Raw genomic sequence first — 19,393 nt, 5'->3', positions numbered from 1 at the left:
ATATGAGGTTCGGCATTAAACAATTTTCATCTTAATATGACATGAAGCATAAGAACAGCGAGCATGAGGCGTGAGTATATTTCCGTGGAAAGGGATCAAGAGCTTCTGATTATTATAAAGTGTGGAGCCTTATTCGTAGCTGTTCAAGATGACATTCACTTTCTAAATTTCATTTCACGTAAAATGCCGATGACTTGTAAAATCTCACATAATATTTCATCGGTCGTAACTGATGAGTGTTGCTAGAGAAATGACCGGCGCACTAATTGCAGGGTGGAAGAGGCGATGCTGCAACGTGGCTGTGGCTCGGGTATTGACCTGACGACGCTGCCCTTCAGTGGAGGCACCGTCTTGAGCAGCATCAGTGGCGCCAGTGCCTCCGTGGATCCCAGCAGGAGAGGAAACACCACCGCAAGACGCTCATTCTTCAAACGAAAAAAACATTCCAGGTCAATGAAATAAAACTCGTTTTGTTTATTCGATCTTCTGTTTAGCGTTTTGTGAAATGGTATGAAATAAAAGTGTGAAATGGTATGAAATAAAAGTGCAGAAAAATGGAAAAATGTCATGCTGTATGTTATATAAGCAGCACATTTTGAATGAATGACTTAAATGATTTGAAATTTGCAGCTAACTTACTTTCTCACGAACAGATCCTCGTCCAGAGACAGTAAAGAACTGGCCAGTTTCTCGGACGCGTCCCTGAATTCGTTCGGTGACTGTGGAGCGACGAGCTCCTCCCTGGCTGAGGAGGCGGGGGCCTCCATTGCCTACCTCAGGGTCGAGCGTCTGGACAGTGAGTTACTGTGTTAAGTGGGCGGCGGCAGCGTAATACCTTAGGGCGTAATGTTTTTATTGTGTTGAATTTTCTGTATATTTTCATGCTGTAGCAGTTAACGGTTGGGCAATGCCTCTGAGCCTGTGTTTTTATGGTAATTAAGTTTTCACTATTTCATCGGCAAAAACCACTTTAGTTTCTCCTACATGCATTCAAACCAATCCTGAACGTTATTATGCTCTTGAATTAGTGCTGAATTAGTGCGCAGCTGTGAAATTTTGATGCCTCGCTGCTTTATTTTGAAAAATTTATCAGCATCCCATGATTTTAAATGCGTTTAACTGACATTGCTGAGACTGCAACTGATTAGCCTTAATAAATAGAATAATTTTGTGCATGTGCCAATACGATGATTCTACACAGATAATGTTCGTCGGCCAGTCCTGCTCTTCGGGCCGCTGGGGGAGTTCGTAGCAGATAAGCTGGCATACGACTATCCTAATCAGTTTGTACGCTGCGTGCCTGAAGTAAATCAGCGCGCAACCGCTGAGCAGTTGGAGGCCGCAACTGCAGGAGGCCTCGTTGTTGAGTACAGAAGGCGGGGGCCTGCGTGGGACGTTATCACTGTTCAGCAGGTCAAAGAAATTGCCGAAAAGGTGAGACTTCGATCATGATCTGAGCTCGTGGCTGAACATTTTTTGTCTTAATTTTCCCAGGTTTGAAAATCAACTCTGTGTTACTGTTCAGTGTGAAATGACATTTCTGCAATTATTTTCTCTTAAAATGTTTCGATGCTATCCTTTGAAAGAAATGAACTGCAATATACTTCTTGCACTTCAGGGCTGCCACGGTCTCCTGGACGTGACAATCGGCGCAGTGGAGCGCCTCCAACGCCACCGCATCTATCCCATTGTTCTCATCCTCAAGTTCCGTTCGCACAAGCAGGTGCGCGAAGTTTGCGATTCCCTGCAACATTCAATAGACAAACTTCCCTCAAAACACGCTCTTGACAAAAATTTACCGCAGAAAATATCACAGAAAGAAGCAAAAGAGATGTTTGAATTGTGTAATAAGCTCGAACTCGAGTACAAGAGCCTTGTATCGGCCGTTGTCCCGGCAGTGGTGAAAATGTCGTTTATGTGCAATCAAGTCAAAACCTGTGTTGAATCTGAACAGTCAAAGACTCTGTGGGTGCCCGCGTGAGTGGATTGTATTGCGTGGACCTCGCCCGTGTCAGGTGGTTGCAACGTGCACTGTTGTTCGAAGCTTATGAAATTTCTCTACAATCTTACTGAGGAAGGAAGCGCCTCTCACACTTATGAACAAACTATACCGACATTCAAACTTACATACCATACGTAAGACGTCTATGACATGTATACTAATCTTTCAGAAGCTATTATACAATTGATAGAAAATAAATGAGAAATATGCAAATACCGGTATATGCACTCTTGCTTGGGTCAGGATTAATGGATGATCTTTTTTAGTATGTATCTTCTATTTGCCCAAATGCGGTTGACTCGCTCACGAGTGTTGAAGCCGAGCTGTATATTTCTGATGTGCTAGAAAACTTCTTGAAAGAACTCATTGAATAATATCGATGATTGACCGCCTTATAGTTTTCAAGTTGCTTCTGACTTTATACTCTTTGATTCACTTTGGTTGGCCATTGTTTAATGCAATAATTAATTCAATACTATAATCATGTTATCAAGAGTATCTATCATCTTAATTATTGTGTTGTATGTATGCAGTACAATTAGACATCTCGGCTTATTCATTCCTGATATTGATAAGCATTTCTTACGAATGCCGCTGTAAAGCTCTTCAAAAAGAATTTTTTTCCTTACGATGTAATGTCTTTTATGATATTTTTAGGTTGAAACAAAGTTTTAGTTAATGACGAATTTTAGTTTTTTTATTGATACCTCGAAAGTGCAATAGGAACATAATTTGCTACCTTGCTTCTCAGTGTCCTTTTTCGCAGTTTCTGATGTACGTTACTTACAATCTATTTTAAGTGTTTCTTAGATTCATATTTGTTCTTTGTAATTATTTTCAAATTAATTGTCCTCTGATGACGCCTATTACTAGGTAACTGATTTCAAGACATATCTTTACTTTCGTTGAACAAACTACGAATGGCTCATTACTTCTCTAACGCAGATGCCATTGTTCTCTTCATTATCGAATGACATCTGTCCCGGCAATGCGTATTTTGTGCAATATATTCTATTGATCTCTATTGAATTCTCAGTTATTCGAGACTGGTGTATTTTTTCATGTAGTATTTCATTCAATTTCCCATCGAAGATCTTATTGTTTAAATGCAACTTCCTCGACTAAAGAAGCCAGTCCTTTGTACCTCCTTAGGTCGCGAGCATTTCTGTTTGTTTGATTTTCTTTGAACTGCGCAAAGCTAACCCTATGGTGTATACCTGCTGTGAGTAGTTGAACTGTGTAGCTCACTAGGTAGTAGAAACTCTAACTTAATAGTAGTCTTACATTGCAGCTTCAGAGCTCCTATTCTTCTACTTAGACCGTGAAGTAGCAAATTATCAGCAATTAAGTCCCGCTAATTGCGATGAGGTTGAAAAAAACGCGCTAAATTAAATTATTCTGTACAGCGTCTTTCAGATCAATCAGCAAATTTTTTCCCTTTCTGCTGATCATTATGAAGGATTAATGGTACTACTAGGGAAAATGCGCACGTATTTCGGTAGATCTCTGCCCATTCCCACTGCACGTGGTAGTAATTTTGGCGTCAGCGACCTTACTGTTAGCAGAGCCAATATCTGATGGCAACGGTGAGTGGGCAAAGAGGTCGCCCTCTCCGAAGACGCCTTTCCCTTACGCTTGCTAGTTTCTGGTGCACATTGTGTGGTTGACTTGAGTGCTTGAGAAGGCAATCGAGCCCACCAACCGTAAAAACTTCTATTTTAGAACTTATTTTATCTGAACCGAATTTCCGTCGTCCGTTTTGTTAGGAAATGCTGCTTTCATTGACAGTTCGAAGAAATCGAAAATGTCTTGTGGAGAAATTCGAGGATTTCTTGCGTGCAATATTTTGATGCCTCGTGTATTGTCTATTATCTCTTCTTGGGCCTTTGATGCCATTTTTGGGACTGGTCAGAAAGTGAAGAGAGTGCATTCCATCTTTACTGATTGGCAGCTTACTTGTCATTGTCGGAACGATAGAAACTTTATAAACCAATGTAGACTCCGGGTTCAATAAACTTGTATCATGTTTGAGAAAAATCAATATCAGATGAGAGTTAGTTCTGATGACTCTTAATTTAGCTGGGATTGTTGATAATTTAAAAGGCGGTATAGAGTGCGTTGATGGAAATTGATTGGTTTTCAAATTGGTTGTCGTATTGATGTTTTCATCGCGACTAATTGACTGGTCGGCGTATCGCGAGAGTTTGAGTCGTGATAAAAGTTTCAGTTGTTTGCAAGACGTAACCTCATAAAAACTGACGATTTCATAACAAGTAAAGTATTGTGAACAACTACTTTATTGATATTACAGGTGATTGCATCTATGCGATCAATAGTAAGTAGTGCCTAGAATCATGAACATAAGTACTCTGACGCTTATACAAGGCAGCTGAATGGCTAACAAGAGAAATATGATTAATGGGCTATTCATATTATGAACTGGAGAATATGACCGCATAATTATTTAAAATCGTCATATAGTTGAGCGGAAAAATTGTATCCATGAAATTCAATCAAAGTAGAAACTTCTCATATCATTTGTGGGAGTTGGAAGGGAAGATTAACTACAGGTATAATATTTGAATTTTTGATACATGGCCTCGAGAAAGTTGTGTTAGTTTTAAGGCTCGTTTAATAACTAAGAGTCCCTGTGGTCCTGAGGCGATGTTTCTCGCCGAGTGTTAGCCTGTGCCCTTACGACTGTTCGCTCCTGTAGGGTATAAGAACCAACGACAATAGGCATAATAATAATATCCTGTTATTGTGAGCTATAATATCTATTTATGGTTGTTGCTGTGGAGTTCACGTTGATCTATCAAATCCTGTAGTATTTTCGTACCAGCCCTTGATGCTTGAGGAAGTCCAATCGTATTTTTCTAAATCATGATCTGCTCGTCGTCTTCGACCAGTCTTACCTTAAGCGAAAATGTAAGCTAGCTAATTTTAACGTCATTCATATCGATTATCGAATCCTTGACTGGCTTCACGATGAGCAGAAGTCTTTAATTTCTCGCTAAAATTTGTTCTTCAAAGCTTACTGTGTAGCCGTGCTTTGAAGGCTCTTGTCACAGATTATATTTCTAGCTATCCTAAAAAAATAATATCTTTAATTGTTCGTGACAATCAAAACTGTAAATCTGATTTTATTTCCTGCGATGAATGGAGAAAGAGTTAATTGAATATTCTAAACCTTGCAACTTTTCTCGTCTCTTTGTTCACTATGACTGCCGAAAATGGGACTTCTCTGCTTTTGGAAAAAATATATTGCCTCTTTCGCTTGAATGTCTCAAATTAGCACGAATTAGTTCTCGGATGAACCTTATGGTTGTGTTGTCTTTCGACTACTTTGAGGTTTAAACAAAAACTATTTCAGAAATTATAGCCTTGTCTTCTGCATAGAAATATTCATCGATCCAAAACCCGGTTTTTTCGTCATTGGTGATTAGTGTAGTTTCATGTAGTCGTTCCGACCACCAAATATGTTTGTGAGCAGCTCTCTCTATGTTGGTCTATAATAGTATTGGCTGAAGTCTCGAGTTTGTATCCGCATCCTTCCATTGTAGATCAAAAAGATACCTAAACGTCGGCGGTTCAGACGCTAAATTACAATTTTACTCTAGCAAAAAAACCATCTAATTGATCCAGCGTAGATTATTGAATTGAATGCATCCATACCTAAAGAATTGTTCTCTTTCTCATTAGAGGCACGTGCTATTTGCTGTTGTTGGAAATGTTTCATGAATCGTTCAATTGGATAGAGTAGAACCTGTTGTGTAATTCTTTCATGGTTGTAACCGGCAGCTTGTCACCTAGTAGCAACCTTTGCAGGCGTTCACGTTCTGCTCCTTAGGTCGCCTTTTAGCAGTCATTTTTGATAAAAATGAACTAGAAACCTGTGCCCTCGCCCTCTCCACATGGGATGATTCTACGTGCACCGGTGGTGATCAATACTCTAATCTTACCACTTTGGTGCTACACGAGACCATTTCATAATGCCACTCAAAAGTTTATTTTACTATGACGCTGGCAATAATTTGGAGATCTTGGCTTTAAGCTTTTGCCTCGAATAATTGTTTTGGCAGAAATGTTGAGTCTCTTCGCTAGCAATGTCATCATATCGAAGGGCTTCATATAGCATGTTAAGGCATTTGAAACGCTTGTTCAAGCAACGCAGGCAAGACAACGGAAGTTAACTGACACTCAGAGCTCATATCTCTAACTTGTTCGGTCTCCCTCGTCTATCCCATGTAAATTGTAAAAAATGTTATATTTTATGTGTAAATTTTCTTATGCAGCGTATGTACCTATTCAAATAAAAACATATTTTATATTTATGTATTGTTCATTTTAACAAATTTGCACCTTGGGAAATAGGAATTCTGAAACTGCATTTGTGGACGCGTGTTGTTGGCTCCATTATTTGGACGAGCAATGTCTTGTGTAGGTATTCGACTATTTCATCTGGATTCGCGTAACTGCAACGGTTGGGGGTTCTTAGCATGTCTTGTTGATGCTATCATTATATGAACTAGAAAGCAATAATCAGCGACGTCTTGCGAGCACGACATACATTACGTGTGATAAGTTATCATGAAAGTAATGTATATTCGTATCAGTGGCTGTATGAACTCCTAGAAAAGCTTCACTTTTATACAAACCCCCCTCGTATAAACACTGATTCTCTCACCGTGGGAAATATGAAGCATCGACAGAGTTTATAAGCGATGTGTTGGTGTGAAACATAATTACGGGTGAACATAAGCTAAATTCATTCTAAGATTATAGGAATTGCTGAACTATTTGAATTTCATTCGCAATCTTTTCAAGAGAACTATACAGTCAATCTAATTTAGTTTAATCATAATTGTAATGACTGCAGCCACAGCGATAAGCGTCAAAGGCCTGAAACATCGCAGTTTTTGAAAAGCATAACCTCAATAAAATTTCTGGTAAGAATACATTCTTTACTACACGAGTTTAGTAATGAAAAAGTTTTTTCCCCATGACAAAAAATCACAGATTCAGTAGAAACTCGGAAATTTTCAACGAGGAAAGATGGACAACAAAACATATCCGAGTAAAACAGATCAATATTTCTAGTGCTTGATCTCTGGGGTGTTTGTTGCTAAGCTTCACGTGAACACGTTCAATTTATTCAGCTAAATCGAACTAATGCCCATCTTCATTATACTTGCACGCTTACTTTCTCTTATTAACACTTTCATATAGACTATTAGAATATCTATTACGCAAATCAAAGTTAGAAATAAAAGCACTATAAAACCGTCTTCAATAAGTTAATATTTAAGACTTCTCTAATAACTAATAAACAATTTAATATATATTTGACTGCAAAAATGGAAAATATAGTCTATAAAATGCAATAAAAAACATTTTTGACTGCAAGTAATAAATTATAGATGGAATTTCTATCAAAATAATACCCACATTCAATCCAACACCTCCTGTAACTCCTCACAAACAGCAGCCAGTAGGCGTATCATTACCTACACACTAATTCTAACAAGCTATTTTCTTTAAAATGCACGCAGTTCAAAGAAGTTTAAACATACAATTCATTTGAAAATTTATCTGCACTCTTTTACGCATAGAATACTAAGATTGGTTCCAGAATAAAATAGCTGGCGCTTAGTTTCCAGAAAATAGTGAAAGCACGTGTTTCTACATCGACTCGTTAAGGAACGTGATCGTGAAACGTAGCTAACCTTCTCACCTCCAGACTACTGCAATCTGTAGCGGTTTGACTCCCAACAACATCATGTATCCATCGCAATACAAATAACATTTAAACTACTGTCATCAACGTGAACACAATCGAGACAAAAAATTAATTCAATGGACATTCCGTACGAACAAAACACTATATGTCACTGGATTTAGTGAGTAGTTTGGCTAGCTTGTGAAGCTTATCCTTCTTAGAGACACAGAAAGCCTCGGCCTCCCAAAGCATGTTGAGAAGGACCTCGTCTCTGGTCTCGTCGAGCTGCACGTCAGCCGACAGCAGCGGTGAGAGACGCACATAGCGCACGTTGCTGGTCTGGCACCAGGCGCGGCATCTGTCAACGGTGTGGTTGTCTGCCATCGTTGCCTGGAGATTAAAGTTTCTTTGAGTTGATGGATTAATATTGACTCAAGTTGACTGATTGAAATAATTACATGCCATTTTTAAGTAAGGAAAAGAGTATGTACTTTTTACAAAACAAATCACTACCGTAGCCATTGAAAAATGATAAAATAAAATTATTAGACATGGAATAGATCAAAATTAGAAATTATACAGTAATGACACGGACACCTGAGATCAAGTACAAGAGATCCGGATGGATGAATGCCGAAATCTGAGCGAAAATAACATTTCTTAGGAAATACCCGATTTACATTTCCATTGCCGTTACAGAATAAATTCAGAAATTATTGTTCAGTAAATGGTCATAATAGAGGAAAAAGTAAATCTGCGTAACATCTCACTTGATCTATCAGTAGCTTGGCCATGTTGGAAAGACCAAATGCCATCTGCAGCGTTCCGTACAGACTCTCCGGCCGGAAGCAGTCGATCGCGTTCACCTTAAGAAAAAAGAAAAATCCATCCCATGACACACAATTTGTTTTCACCTGGCTGCTACGACCTACCATTATATTCAAAAATGCTACTTGTAAAACTGTTTAATTAACTAATCACCGAGTTAGGTGTTCAAAAATAAAAAAATGAATTAAATAAAAAAATATTAGTTAGTAATAGTAGTAATAAACATATTATTTTGAATCGAAGGTGCGATCTTCTGTCGGGTCACATTATCAAATTTCTTCGGCAGTACTAGGCTTTTTTCCGGCTATAGGTGCTCTGAGTCAGGTTCTCGGTTTCCATAGCGGTGGTTTGCTCAAGCTTTGGTCACCTCAGTTTAATTTGCCGCTCATTGTCACGGAAGTTTGTCTGGGCAATGAATTATTCGTGTGTAGTTTTTCTGGCTTATACCTTCACAGAGTCGCGATAGATCTCCGGTGGCAGAGATCATTCACTCAAATACCGTCTAAGGTAACGATAAATGATGCTTCTAAAATCCTCCTTCGGCATCCTATTCGGTAGGTGTGTGGGGATAGCAGTCAGACGTTACTGTAGCTATGCCATTGCAGTACTGTGAAAGGGACCTGGCAGTCGTTTCAGGATGCCATGGAGCGGCGCTCAATCCGGTAGCTGTCTGTGGGTGAGGCGTGTATGGCCAATCCTCAATCTACACAGAGCGGCACTTTCACGTTCCAAGCATTTATACAATCCGAAAACGGCCGCAGTATATTTTCTCTAATGTTCAGCCACAGCTAACGCCATATGTGGCAAACATTAGCCTCGATGATTGGGTAGCAGTCGTGGCATAAAACCTCCTAACTGTGAATCGCTGTCCAATAAAGCAGCGCACACCGCCGCCATGTCCGACGAAGCAGCATAAGGATTCGCTACGTGGGAGTGGCCTCAAACGTTTCAGGTATAACCTGCCTCTGTTAAACCTGGGCTGCCGCAGACAGTATTTCGTAATCTTCAGATGACGATATTTTGTGTAAAAATATGTTTGCTCGGTCTTGGGCCATAACACGGAGCCATATTGAAGATGAGGGAAGAAGAGACTCACAGCTTCTAGCGGAGGTCTGCCAGTGCCGAGAGAGACCAGAACTGAAGGTCTGGTAATTTCCTGAGGTCGGCCCAGAGCTCGCACGACGGCGTTCCTTTCGCTGATCTCAGTGAGGAGGTCGAGTGAAGGATTGTTGGCAATCAAACCACCGTCGATGAAACGACCGTACGCTCTGCAGAGTAACGTATATTTCATATACATGAAACAGTCTAGAGAGCAAAAGTGCAAATCCAGTATCGTTTCAATCTCATTCACTTCGATGGGTAAGATATCGAGTCAACTTACGAACATGCAAAGAAATAACCATAAAAATTGTCCTGATCGGCCGACCTGAAATATGAGGGGGCGGCCCCCGAGGCTCGCGCAGCCTCCCACACGAGCTGCTGAGAAGGGGGCTGCGTCGCGACGAAAGATCTTGGCCCAACACCAGAGGGCGACGTAGCGACCACTGAAAATTTGTTTTAAAAAATGCATATAATTAAACCTACATGTGGCGAAGACATTTGAGTAACACCAGATCATCGATAAATTCCATTGGAAAGATGTAATTATTCCGCCGTTGCACGTCCAAATTTCAATTCAGAAAAAGTAAACTTTCTTCCTACTTAAACAAATTCTCGCATTTTAAGAATACATGAGATACGCATTCGTGAAAGAGTATCGGCAGGGCAAAGCTGGACTATTTTTACCGTTGTCAGGAGACATTAGCGGCCTGTGCGTCCTGAGCAGCTGTTCCCCGCTGTCGTAGTTACGGAAGAGGTGAAGGTCTGCAGGGTAGCGGTCTGCTAGCACGCCCGTCACCACAACTCTTCAAAATAAAGTTACTTATGTTACCTCTCAATTAAGGGCGACAGACGTATCATTAGGACCAATATTTACAAGCACCTCGCCTATTTTTAAAGTCTGATATTTTTTATTTTACATTTTTATTCATACATTTACTATCCAATTAAAGGCAACAAAGGCACAATTCAGATCAATATTTACATACATCTTACTTTCGTAAAAGTCAATAACGGTTAGTTATTAATTTTGGCTTATAAATTTCCATCAAAGTTTTGACCTGAATCGCCAACAATTATAAAGTATAACGATTTTTTAAGGACGCTGGATTCACGAGGGTATATCCGTCACGTTATCGCATTATTTAATGCATGACTCACTTGACGCCGGTTTATCCGTCACGTTATCGCATTATTTAATGCATGACTCACCTGACGCCGGTTATATCCGTCACGTTATCGCATTATTTAATGCATTACTCACTTGACGCCGGTTATATCCGTCACGTTATCGCATTATTTAATGCATTACTCACTTGACACCGGTTTTATCCGTCACGTTATCGCATTATTTAATGCATGACTCACTTGACGCCGGTTATATCCGACATGACCGTCGTCTCCCCCAGCTCCCGCTTGAGGACGTCCTCAAGAGGTCCTTCAGGATAGGGACGAGTTCCCTGGAACACCTGATCCTTGAGTCTGAAGTACAAGCCCAGTGCGTAGTCGGGAGACTTGTCTGAAGCCAGCAGGTATTAATTAAACAAAGAGCTTCAGGTTACATGGGGGCATTATTAGCATTTAATGCGGTGAACGTATTGTCCAGGCGTATTACATCCCTGGTGATTCACGAAAACTTCCTGATTTGAAAGCTCAGTAAAAAATAACTAGCGATGATATCATTAGAATACAAATTTTATTGAAAAATACATTACCTACATGAATTTGGTTGGCATCACTTAGTTTCAAAGATGACATCGGACAAAAGACGACCCTCATTGTCAAGCCATGCATTTTAGTTAGTTCGATTAATGAAGTTCCGTTCAACCCCATGAAGCATATAGACGAGCATGTTGGCGATGGCTTGGCGTAGGTATGTTGTTCTTCACATGAGGTAGATTCCTTGGACAGTCATAATTAACATTGATTTACGATAGCCCTATAAAAAATCAGCCAAATAAGGGGATCGAAATCAATAAGGGGATCGGGCCGGCCAAAAAAAGTCACCTCTCAAGGAGATGAGGCGCTCTGCAAAATGTTGTCTCAGAACATCCATTGAACCTTAAGCTGTGTGGGACGTGGCACCATCATCCGTTTTCGGGTGATGTGGCAGTCCGCCAACCTCCAGACCCTCTTGCATTTACACTTCCACTTGCCCTATATGTGTTACCCCACCGTACGTAACAATCGATTTCCGATCAGGAATCCGACTTGAAGGGCGGATACGGGATGCTCGTAGATTAGCGATAATAGAACGACCATTTGAAAATTACGCCTCGACAGCAAACATACGCTGCTCACTTGCCCAATGCATAGTGGCAAATGAGAGAGCAGGACACAAAACTTCATGACCTTGTCTTTCATTTTAAATACTCCCAGCACTTTTCCTACAACACCCGGCTGCTTGGCGCCTAATACGAAAAAGGAAGTTTCCGTGAATGCAACCAGATAAATTCAAATTCAAAAACTATCATTTTAATAAAATTATCACAACAAATTTGCAATTACAAAAATTAATGAGTAAATTGATAATGCAGGAATAATTAGTACATTCCTTCAAGCGAAATCATCCATCCCTATAAGTTTAGACGCTCTTTATCTTCGTATTGACATCACCCACCAAAAATTAAAAGTTAAAAACTCAAATACTAAAAACCAAACATGGCCTAAGCCTTTGAAATGTTAAGATAATTTGAACCAAGAAAATAGTGGTTCTTGAGCTAAGCATGACTGCTTATGCTTACTGCTTATGACTGCTTATGCTTACTTGCTGCTTATGTTTACTCTCGGCTGACGTACCAAGAGACAGAGCCAGGGCGAGGATTGCCCCCGTGCTGGTGCCGGCGATCCAGTCAAAGAGTCGCTTGATGGGCGCGCCGAGGGCATGTCGCTGCAGGGCGCGCAGCAGCACAATCAGCACCAGCCCGCGTATCCCGCCTCCGTCCAAACACAAGAGTCGAGCGTCCACATCCTCCATACTCGCATCTCTACACGCATGCAGACAAATTACTTTTATAGGATTATTTTATTATCTGCTTATTCTAATCGTGTATTAGAGGAGCGTTTATCTGTTATGGATATGCCAAACTCGAACTGTGCAATTATTCCCCCAATAAGATCATCAAGTGAAGTTAAAATTAAATACAACCCGTTGTTTTTGGAATTTTCCTACATTAGAGTTCTAAAATACAATATTTTTACAGCAAAAAGCAACATTTTAGATCCAAAATGCAACATTTCAGTCCCAAAATGCAACATTTCAGTCCCAAAATGCAACATTTTCACTTCCAAAATGCAACATTTTCACTTCCAAAATGCAACATTTCAGTTCCGAAATGCAACATTTCAGTCCCAAAATGCCACATTTTCATTTCCAAAATGCAACATTTTCAGTTCCAAAATGCAACATTTCAGTCCCAAAATGCCACATTTTCACTTCCAAAATGCAACATTTTCAGTTCAAAATGCAACATTTCTGTTCCAAAATGCAACATTTTAGTCCCAAAATGCAACATTTTCAGTCCCAAAATGCAACATTTCAGTTCCAAAATGCCACATTTCAGTCCCAAAATGTCACATTTCAGTCCCAAAATGCAACATTTCAGTCCCAAAATGCAACATTTCAGTTCCAAAATGCCACATTTCAGTCCCAAAATGCAACATTTTAGTCCCAAAATGCAACATTTTAGTCGCAAAGTGCCACATTTAAGTCCCAAAATGCAACATTTTAGTCCCAAAATGCCACATATCAGTTCCAAAATGGAACATCAAAAATAACCACGACTCACGGATCGTCGAGGCCACACATGGCGTCGTCCAAGAAGGCGTCGTACGGTGAGCGCAGTCGCTCCCTGGCGTCGGCGATGGCTTCAGGCGGCACGCCGTTGTAGCTGCCCACGGGACTGCAGCCGCTGCAGCACGAGTCGTGATGCTGCAAGCATCGTGCAGCACCAACAGCATGCAATGCGTACAGCATTTCAGCTTTGCCGCGAAATGTGCTGTTGGCTATTACGTGACGTGCTGTTTCTTTCTTACAACAGACATAAAATAAATATTAATTAGCATCAAATAATCATTAAAAAATCACATTACCGTACAAATATGCATAAAATTAGGAAGAGCAACACACACTAGAAGAAGTGTTGTAATCGTGTATGAGTTTCATTTTTTGCGCAAAATTATCCAGTACTTGGAAACATTCTGCAGTTATTATTACAGACACATAGCCGAATCACTTAACCACAATAAAAACATAATACATGACCAACTTCTAACGCAGAGATAAAGTAAATCAACTAGATTCTTTCCTTCACATATTCTAAGCCACGGCACGACACAATGTCCCATTAACAACACCACGCACCAAAGAATTCATGCAGTTCAGAGGCGCCCCGAAGACAATGAGAGCGTGCAGCACCGCGACGCTCTTGGCGAGATGGAGGGGCGTGTTGCCTTCCTTGTCAGCGATGTCAGGACGGGCGCCGTGGCTCAGCAGGGCGACCACGCACCCAAGTCTGTCGTGGGCAGTCATGAGGTGAAGGGCGGTGCGCCCGTCGAAGTTCTTGGCGTTCACGTGGCACTTAAGCTCCACCAACGCAGTGATCATACGCTTTGATTTGGCCCAGTGAAGGGGGGTTCCGCCCAGCTTCATGTCCTGACAAAATAAACAAAAAATTATAACATCACACATGAAAAGAATATTAAGTAAGAATAAGACTAATTAATTATTTATCTGGTTATTTTATAATTAAATGATGACTGGCTATTTTCAAGCATCCAGAATAATTTCATCAAATAATGCATCATTTTCAAAAATTGTTTAATTATTTTATTTGATGACAAATAGTATAAAATCATAATCAACAATCAAATTAATTACAATCATTTGCAGGATACAAAGGCAGTAAATTATAATAAATTCAAACAAAATATTGCAATGAAGTTGGCACCACGACCATATCCATTAGTATAAAACATGTACTCAAGGGAACGTAATATTATAATAGATAAAGATGTACCTGAACATGCAGCATGTTGGGGTGACGCTCCAGGATCTCCCTAGCACACGTGTCGCTGTCTGCTGCCATGGCGGTGTGGATGGCGAGGCACGAGTCCTGCGTCGCCGCCACGTTCACGTCAACGCCCGCTGATAACAACGCCTGCAAACTCAACAAACTTTAGCATCAAATACTCGAGACCTCAAATAAATAAAGAACTAAAGACTTTACGCATAAAGACTTTCTATCATCAAATACTTGAGACCTCAAATAAATAAAAAACTAAAGACTTCACACATAAAAACTCTATCATCAAATACTCAAGACATCAAATAAATCTAAATCTAAAGACTTTACACATAAAAACTTTATCATCATATACTCAAGACCTCGAAAAAATCAAAAACTAACGACATCACACATAAAGGCTCTATATCATCAAATACTTGATAGTCATAAAAACAAAAAACTAAAGACTTCACACATAAAGACTTTCTATCATCAAATACTGAGACCTCAAATAAATAAATAAAAACTAAAGACTTCACACATATCCATATATACGAAAATATTTGAAGTCGGCGAAATTACAGCATTTGTTTTGACACAAAATTACAAACACAAACACAGAAATCTGCAAAAGCTAAATTTTCATCATCAGCAAAACATTAAATACTATTTAATACCGAAAACATAGGTAGGCTCTTCCACACTGAAAATAACACTTAACAGAATTCCATGATATTATTGAAGCCAAATAACTACAAACATACAAACGTTGCAGCGTGTAAAATTCCTTAAAGAAATAAAATCTGCCAAAAATAAATCTTCAGTAGACATTTTATTCTTTGAGAAATAAATTTGACTCACCGTGACACAGTCAGGCTTGTCGGCCTGACATGCAATGTGCAGAGGAGTTTTCCCAGCGTTGTTAGGCGCATCCATAAGGATTGAGCGAGGCATCTGCATTATCAACTGTGATAGCGGAATGTTTAGTAAGTGCATTGTGGGAAAGTCCCGGAAAAGTTTTATGCAGGGTAAACAATCTTCAGTTTTGAAAAGAAAAGAACAAAATACCAACCTAAGTCAGTCAACCACTACAGTTACGAATTATTTTGATCAGAATAAAAGAAAACACAGAATTGTATCTTAACAGTGAAATATGTGGTAATAATCCATTAAAAATAATAAGATTAAAGCGATTGCGATTCGGCAAGAATTTGCACCGTTTTGATCAAATTTGAATAACCTTGAGGATTACACAGCACTTTTGATAGAGCTCTTCCAACATGAAAATAGTATGATAGGTATTGCAGAGAAGGAATTAGATCAGGGAGCATAAAAACCCAAATAAATGAATGCTAATCAAGTAGTTGAGAAATCATAAGCAAGGTAATTTTATTCAAGATAAATTGATGTCAAATAAATTTAACAAATTGACGAGACACACCTCAATAATTTGTTTGTTAGTTGAAGCAGCAAGATGATACACAGAATTTCCTTTCACGTCAACTGCATCAGTGGACACCCCCATCTGCATGAGGGCTTTGATCACTGCCACCTTCTGCCCTCTAACTGCAATGTGCAGTGGTGTCTCTTGTAAGTCTAGCTCGGCTACATTGCAGTACCTGTAAAAGTTTATTCGACAGGATTATTAGAAGCCTATTGGCTAATTAAGAGCTGGTTTCTTGGAGGCATTTTCAAAATCTGGCTTGAAAACAATTCATTTAGATGATTTAGTTACACATTAAAAACAAAAAGAGAGTTAAATTCAAAACAGAAGCAAACTAGAGTTATTAAATGAAAGATGATTGTCACAACGTTAGAGTGAGTGTGCATAGTTGTGTAATTGAAAAACATCGTGCATAAAAACACCAATAAGTAACAACATACAATAGAAGTTACAATAATAATTTACAACACAAATAATTAATGGAAAAGGTGTAAAGGAAAAAAAAACATCATATGCTTGACTATGAATCCCTGTGAAGCTGTATGAATACGGTGTACATCTGAAGGCACATTGTTCAAGAGTGACATTACAACAGCACGTACTGAGCCACAGATGCGCACTGCATGAGCTCTGCATCCCCCAGTTGAGCTGCTATATGCGCAGCCTGCCAGGTAGGATGTTCTCGGTGCAAAGTCATCAGTTCTTGCATACAGCGAACATTATATACTCCTGCAGGTAAAAGTTTACAGTATTTAATAGTGGCACACAAGCGCTTTGGTATAGAGGACAAGCATATGCAATATAAGTAATGAAATAATTTTTTTATTATTTGTAATTATTTCATTGTACGATTATTGTGAATAGCGAGATGTAAAAAGTTTAAACATTTTTCTTCTTTCTCAATTTTTCTATTGCAATCTTTATTACGTACTTCATGAGCTCTTACAATCTTATTGTTAAAACCTGGGAAAGTGGAACCAACCTTGTTGACGTCCAGAAAATAGAAGTGGGCGTAAAAGTTCTCTTAGCCGAATGAAGCGCTCTTGTGCCGACTGCCGATTTGTGAGGCGGAAAAGGCTGCAAAGAGTTCCAAGATTATGCAACTGGTAACAAATTTTGTTTGAAATATTTGAAAAAATAGGTCATCAGTCATTGCAGTAATAATGATTAGTAATTCTTGAATCTTCACAAAAATATATATGTGAATGTAGTTTTGCTAGACTTGAACTTTTTCTTGATTGAGTGGAGTGAGGAATGTGATGAAGAAATATCATATAGAAATAGAACACCATAAATGCAAGTCTTCTCAACACACCTGATGGCAGTCCTAGCATTGGTTTCAATAGGCTGTTGAAGGATAAGTTCATACTTGTCATCTTTGGTTGGACCATACAAGAAGAGGCCTTCCTCACGGGCTAAAACCTTGAATACAAATTGGGAGGTAAAAAAAATTTAGGTTGACTTCAGCTTATAATTTTCCTGTAAATTTGCAAAATCAGTATGCTATCAAATCTACTCAATCAACCAGCTCATTATATCATAAAATATCTTTCAATAAACTACTGGTAAACAAATTTGAGTTAATTACAGTTATCTAAGCCATTAACAAGCAAGTTACCATACCATTTACAAAACTTGAAATCTCAGCACCAATGACCCATTACATCTAGTTTTTATACAAGGCTAAGTTATCATGATGCAATACATTTCAGATTCATTTAAAATCTCATCTTAATATTAATCTCAATGTTTGATTTCAGTGAGTATAACACAATTCAAGAAAATATTTCGCTCTAAACTATCAAACATATTCTAAAAAATGTCAACATTGCTTAGTAAATAATCAAAATTAATTCAAAATTTATTTATGAATATTAAACATGTACAAATTGCCATGAACCTATAAATATATACACAGATATAAATTACTAATAAATCAAGGTTATATCAAATAGAATATACTCATCTCCCAAGAAGATACTCATCATCTTAACTAAAAAAATTAAACTCAGACTAAATTTTATTTGTTCTAAGAAGTGTTTTTTTAGCAATTAAGACTGAAGCAGGAAAATGAAATGAGCAACAATTATCGTACCACACCTGGATATTTGCAAATGCAGCAATATTCACTTCAACTACTGCTTCAGGTGCTACCTCTGTAGTTAGGAAGCTCTTCACAAAGTTCCCCACGAAATTCATCTAAAAAACAGCAAATGCATCATTAAAATAAATTATTGAATAGTTGCATACAGTAAGTGGCCATATTATACTGGTATTAGGTTTAAACTTATATATTTTTAGAGAGTGGTTTTCAGCAGAGTAACCGAGAGCATTTCTAAGAAATTTTTCTTTCATACATGATTTACAGAGCTGTAGACTGACCAAACCATTTTTCCACAAATAATTTTTAGCTGCAGGGTACAAAGCAAGCACTGCATTATTGCATACAAATGCAACTGAAACTAAAATTTTAATCTGTTTCCAAACCTTGACCAGAATATCTTTAAAATTGCTCCAATCAATCTGTTAGTCAAAGTTATAATCTGTGCATGATTAAAGACTGGCACTAAAGAAAGTTTAGTTAGAGTACATAGCTACAATATTTCTACTAGTACATATCTTGCAAATAAGTCCCTACATCTACTCGGAACATGAACATTAGCTTTATTTTTGTTATTTATCAGTTTTAAAGATTCAAATGTACAATATTTGAAGGTTACTTGCAAGTAGAGAAGTCTTTCAGTGCATTGATCAACTAATAGAACTGATGAAGAATTACATGTTTATTACGTACATCTTCATGCAAATATCTGACATCTCTGACATTCAAGCTTCAGTGCAGTAAAAGTCTGAAAATATGTTTAAAAAACTGATCACACTATATTGCATAAAATATATATACTAACATTCACCTTGACATATTGGATGATTGTGGGTGACTGGGTCAATAAATAAGCACCATAATCTGGAAAACTTTGAGAAGCACAAATCCTCAGTGTCAGTTGAGTATGTGGGCTAAAATGTATCACAACCTCCTCTATAGCATCTTTTGGATGAGAACTAATAAACTGCAGCTTCTAATATGCATCTTCTGGTTGAACCTAATAAGAGAATTGGGAGCAAGTGTCAATAATCCAGTCACTAAAATAACAAATGCAAACTCAAACAGTTAAATAGAAGGTCATTTTATCAGTAAAATAAAAAGTCTCCTCTCAAGAGAAAACTGAACACTTCACACAAGAATCCTGTATGCTACACCTCATGCAAAGCACTCAAGTCACAGAAACAAGCCAATA

The 19,393-nt window shown here is 38.6% G+C and overlaps 2 protein-coding genes across 3 annotated transcripts in view; one reads left to right on the top strand and one right to left on the bottom strand.

Moving 5' to 3' along the window:
* Positions 1 to 6,332, top strand: part of LOC108668156 (disks large homolog 5) — a 41,531-nt gene extending 35,199 nt beyond the window's left edge. For both annotated transcript variants that reach the window (XM_018155313.2, XM_047882939.1), the window contains 4 exons: positions 273 to 449; positions 654 to 796; positions 1,202 to 1,434; positions 1,619 to 6,332. In XM_018155313.2, coding sequence (XP_018010802.2) covers positions 273 to 449; positions 654 to 796; positions 1,202 to 1,434; positions 1,619 to 1,981 — 916 coding nt within the window. In that variant the 3' untranslated portion in view covers positions 1,982 to 6,332. The remainder of the gene's footprint in view (positions 1 to 272; positions 450 to 653; positions 797 to 1,201; positions 1,435 to 1,618) is intronic.
* Positions 6,333 to 7,392: 1,060 nt separating this feature from the next.
* Positions 7,393 to 19,193, bottom strand: LOC108668157 (85/88 kDa calcium-independent phospholipase A2-like). The gene is made up of 17 exons (XM_018155314.2): positions 19,010 to 19,193; positions 18,198 to 18,296; positions 17,413 to 17,519; positions 17,080 to 17,174; positions 16,700 to 16,826; positions 16,095 to 16,272; positions 15,515 to 15,619; positions 14,666 to 14,806; positions 14,011 to 14,301; positions 13,436 to 13,677; positions 12,447 to 12,634; positions 11,016 to 11,166; positions 10,335 to 10,453; positions 9,976 to 10,093; positions 9,646 to 9,817; positions 8,492 to 8,587; positions 7,393 to 8,111 (listed from the first exon to the last, which is right to left on the bottom strand). The coding sequence occupies exons 2-17, from the start codon at positions 18,294 to 18,296 to the stop codon at positions 7,884 to 7,886; spliced, it is 2,457 nt and encodes an 818-aa protein (XP_018010803.1). The 5' UTR covers positions 19,010 to 19,193; the 3' UTR covers positions 7,393 to 7,883.
* Between the last annotated feature and the right edge of the window lie 200 nt (positions 19,194 to 19,393).

The sequence above is a fragment of the Hyalella azteca genome, unplaced genomic scaffold, assembly GCF_000764305.2.
Source record: "Hyalella azteca isolate HAZT.00-mixed unplaced genomic scaffold, Hazt_2.0.2 contig11647, whole genome shotgun sequence".
NCBI classification, from domain to species: domain Eukaryota; kingdom Metazoa; phylum Arthropoda; class Malacostraca; order Amphipoda; family Hyalellidae; genus Hyalella; species Hyalella azteca.
This window is presented reverse-complemented; position numbering and strand designations above follow the sequence as displayed.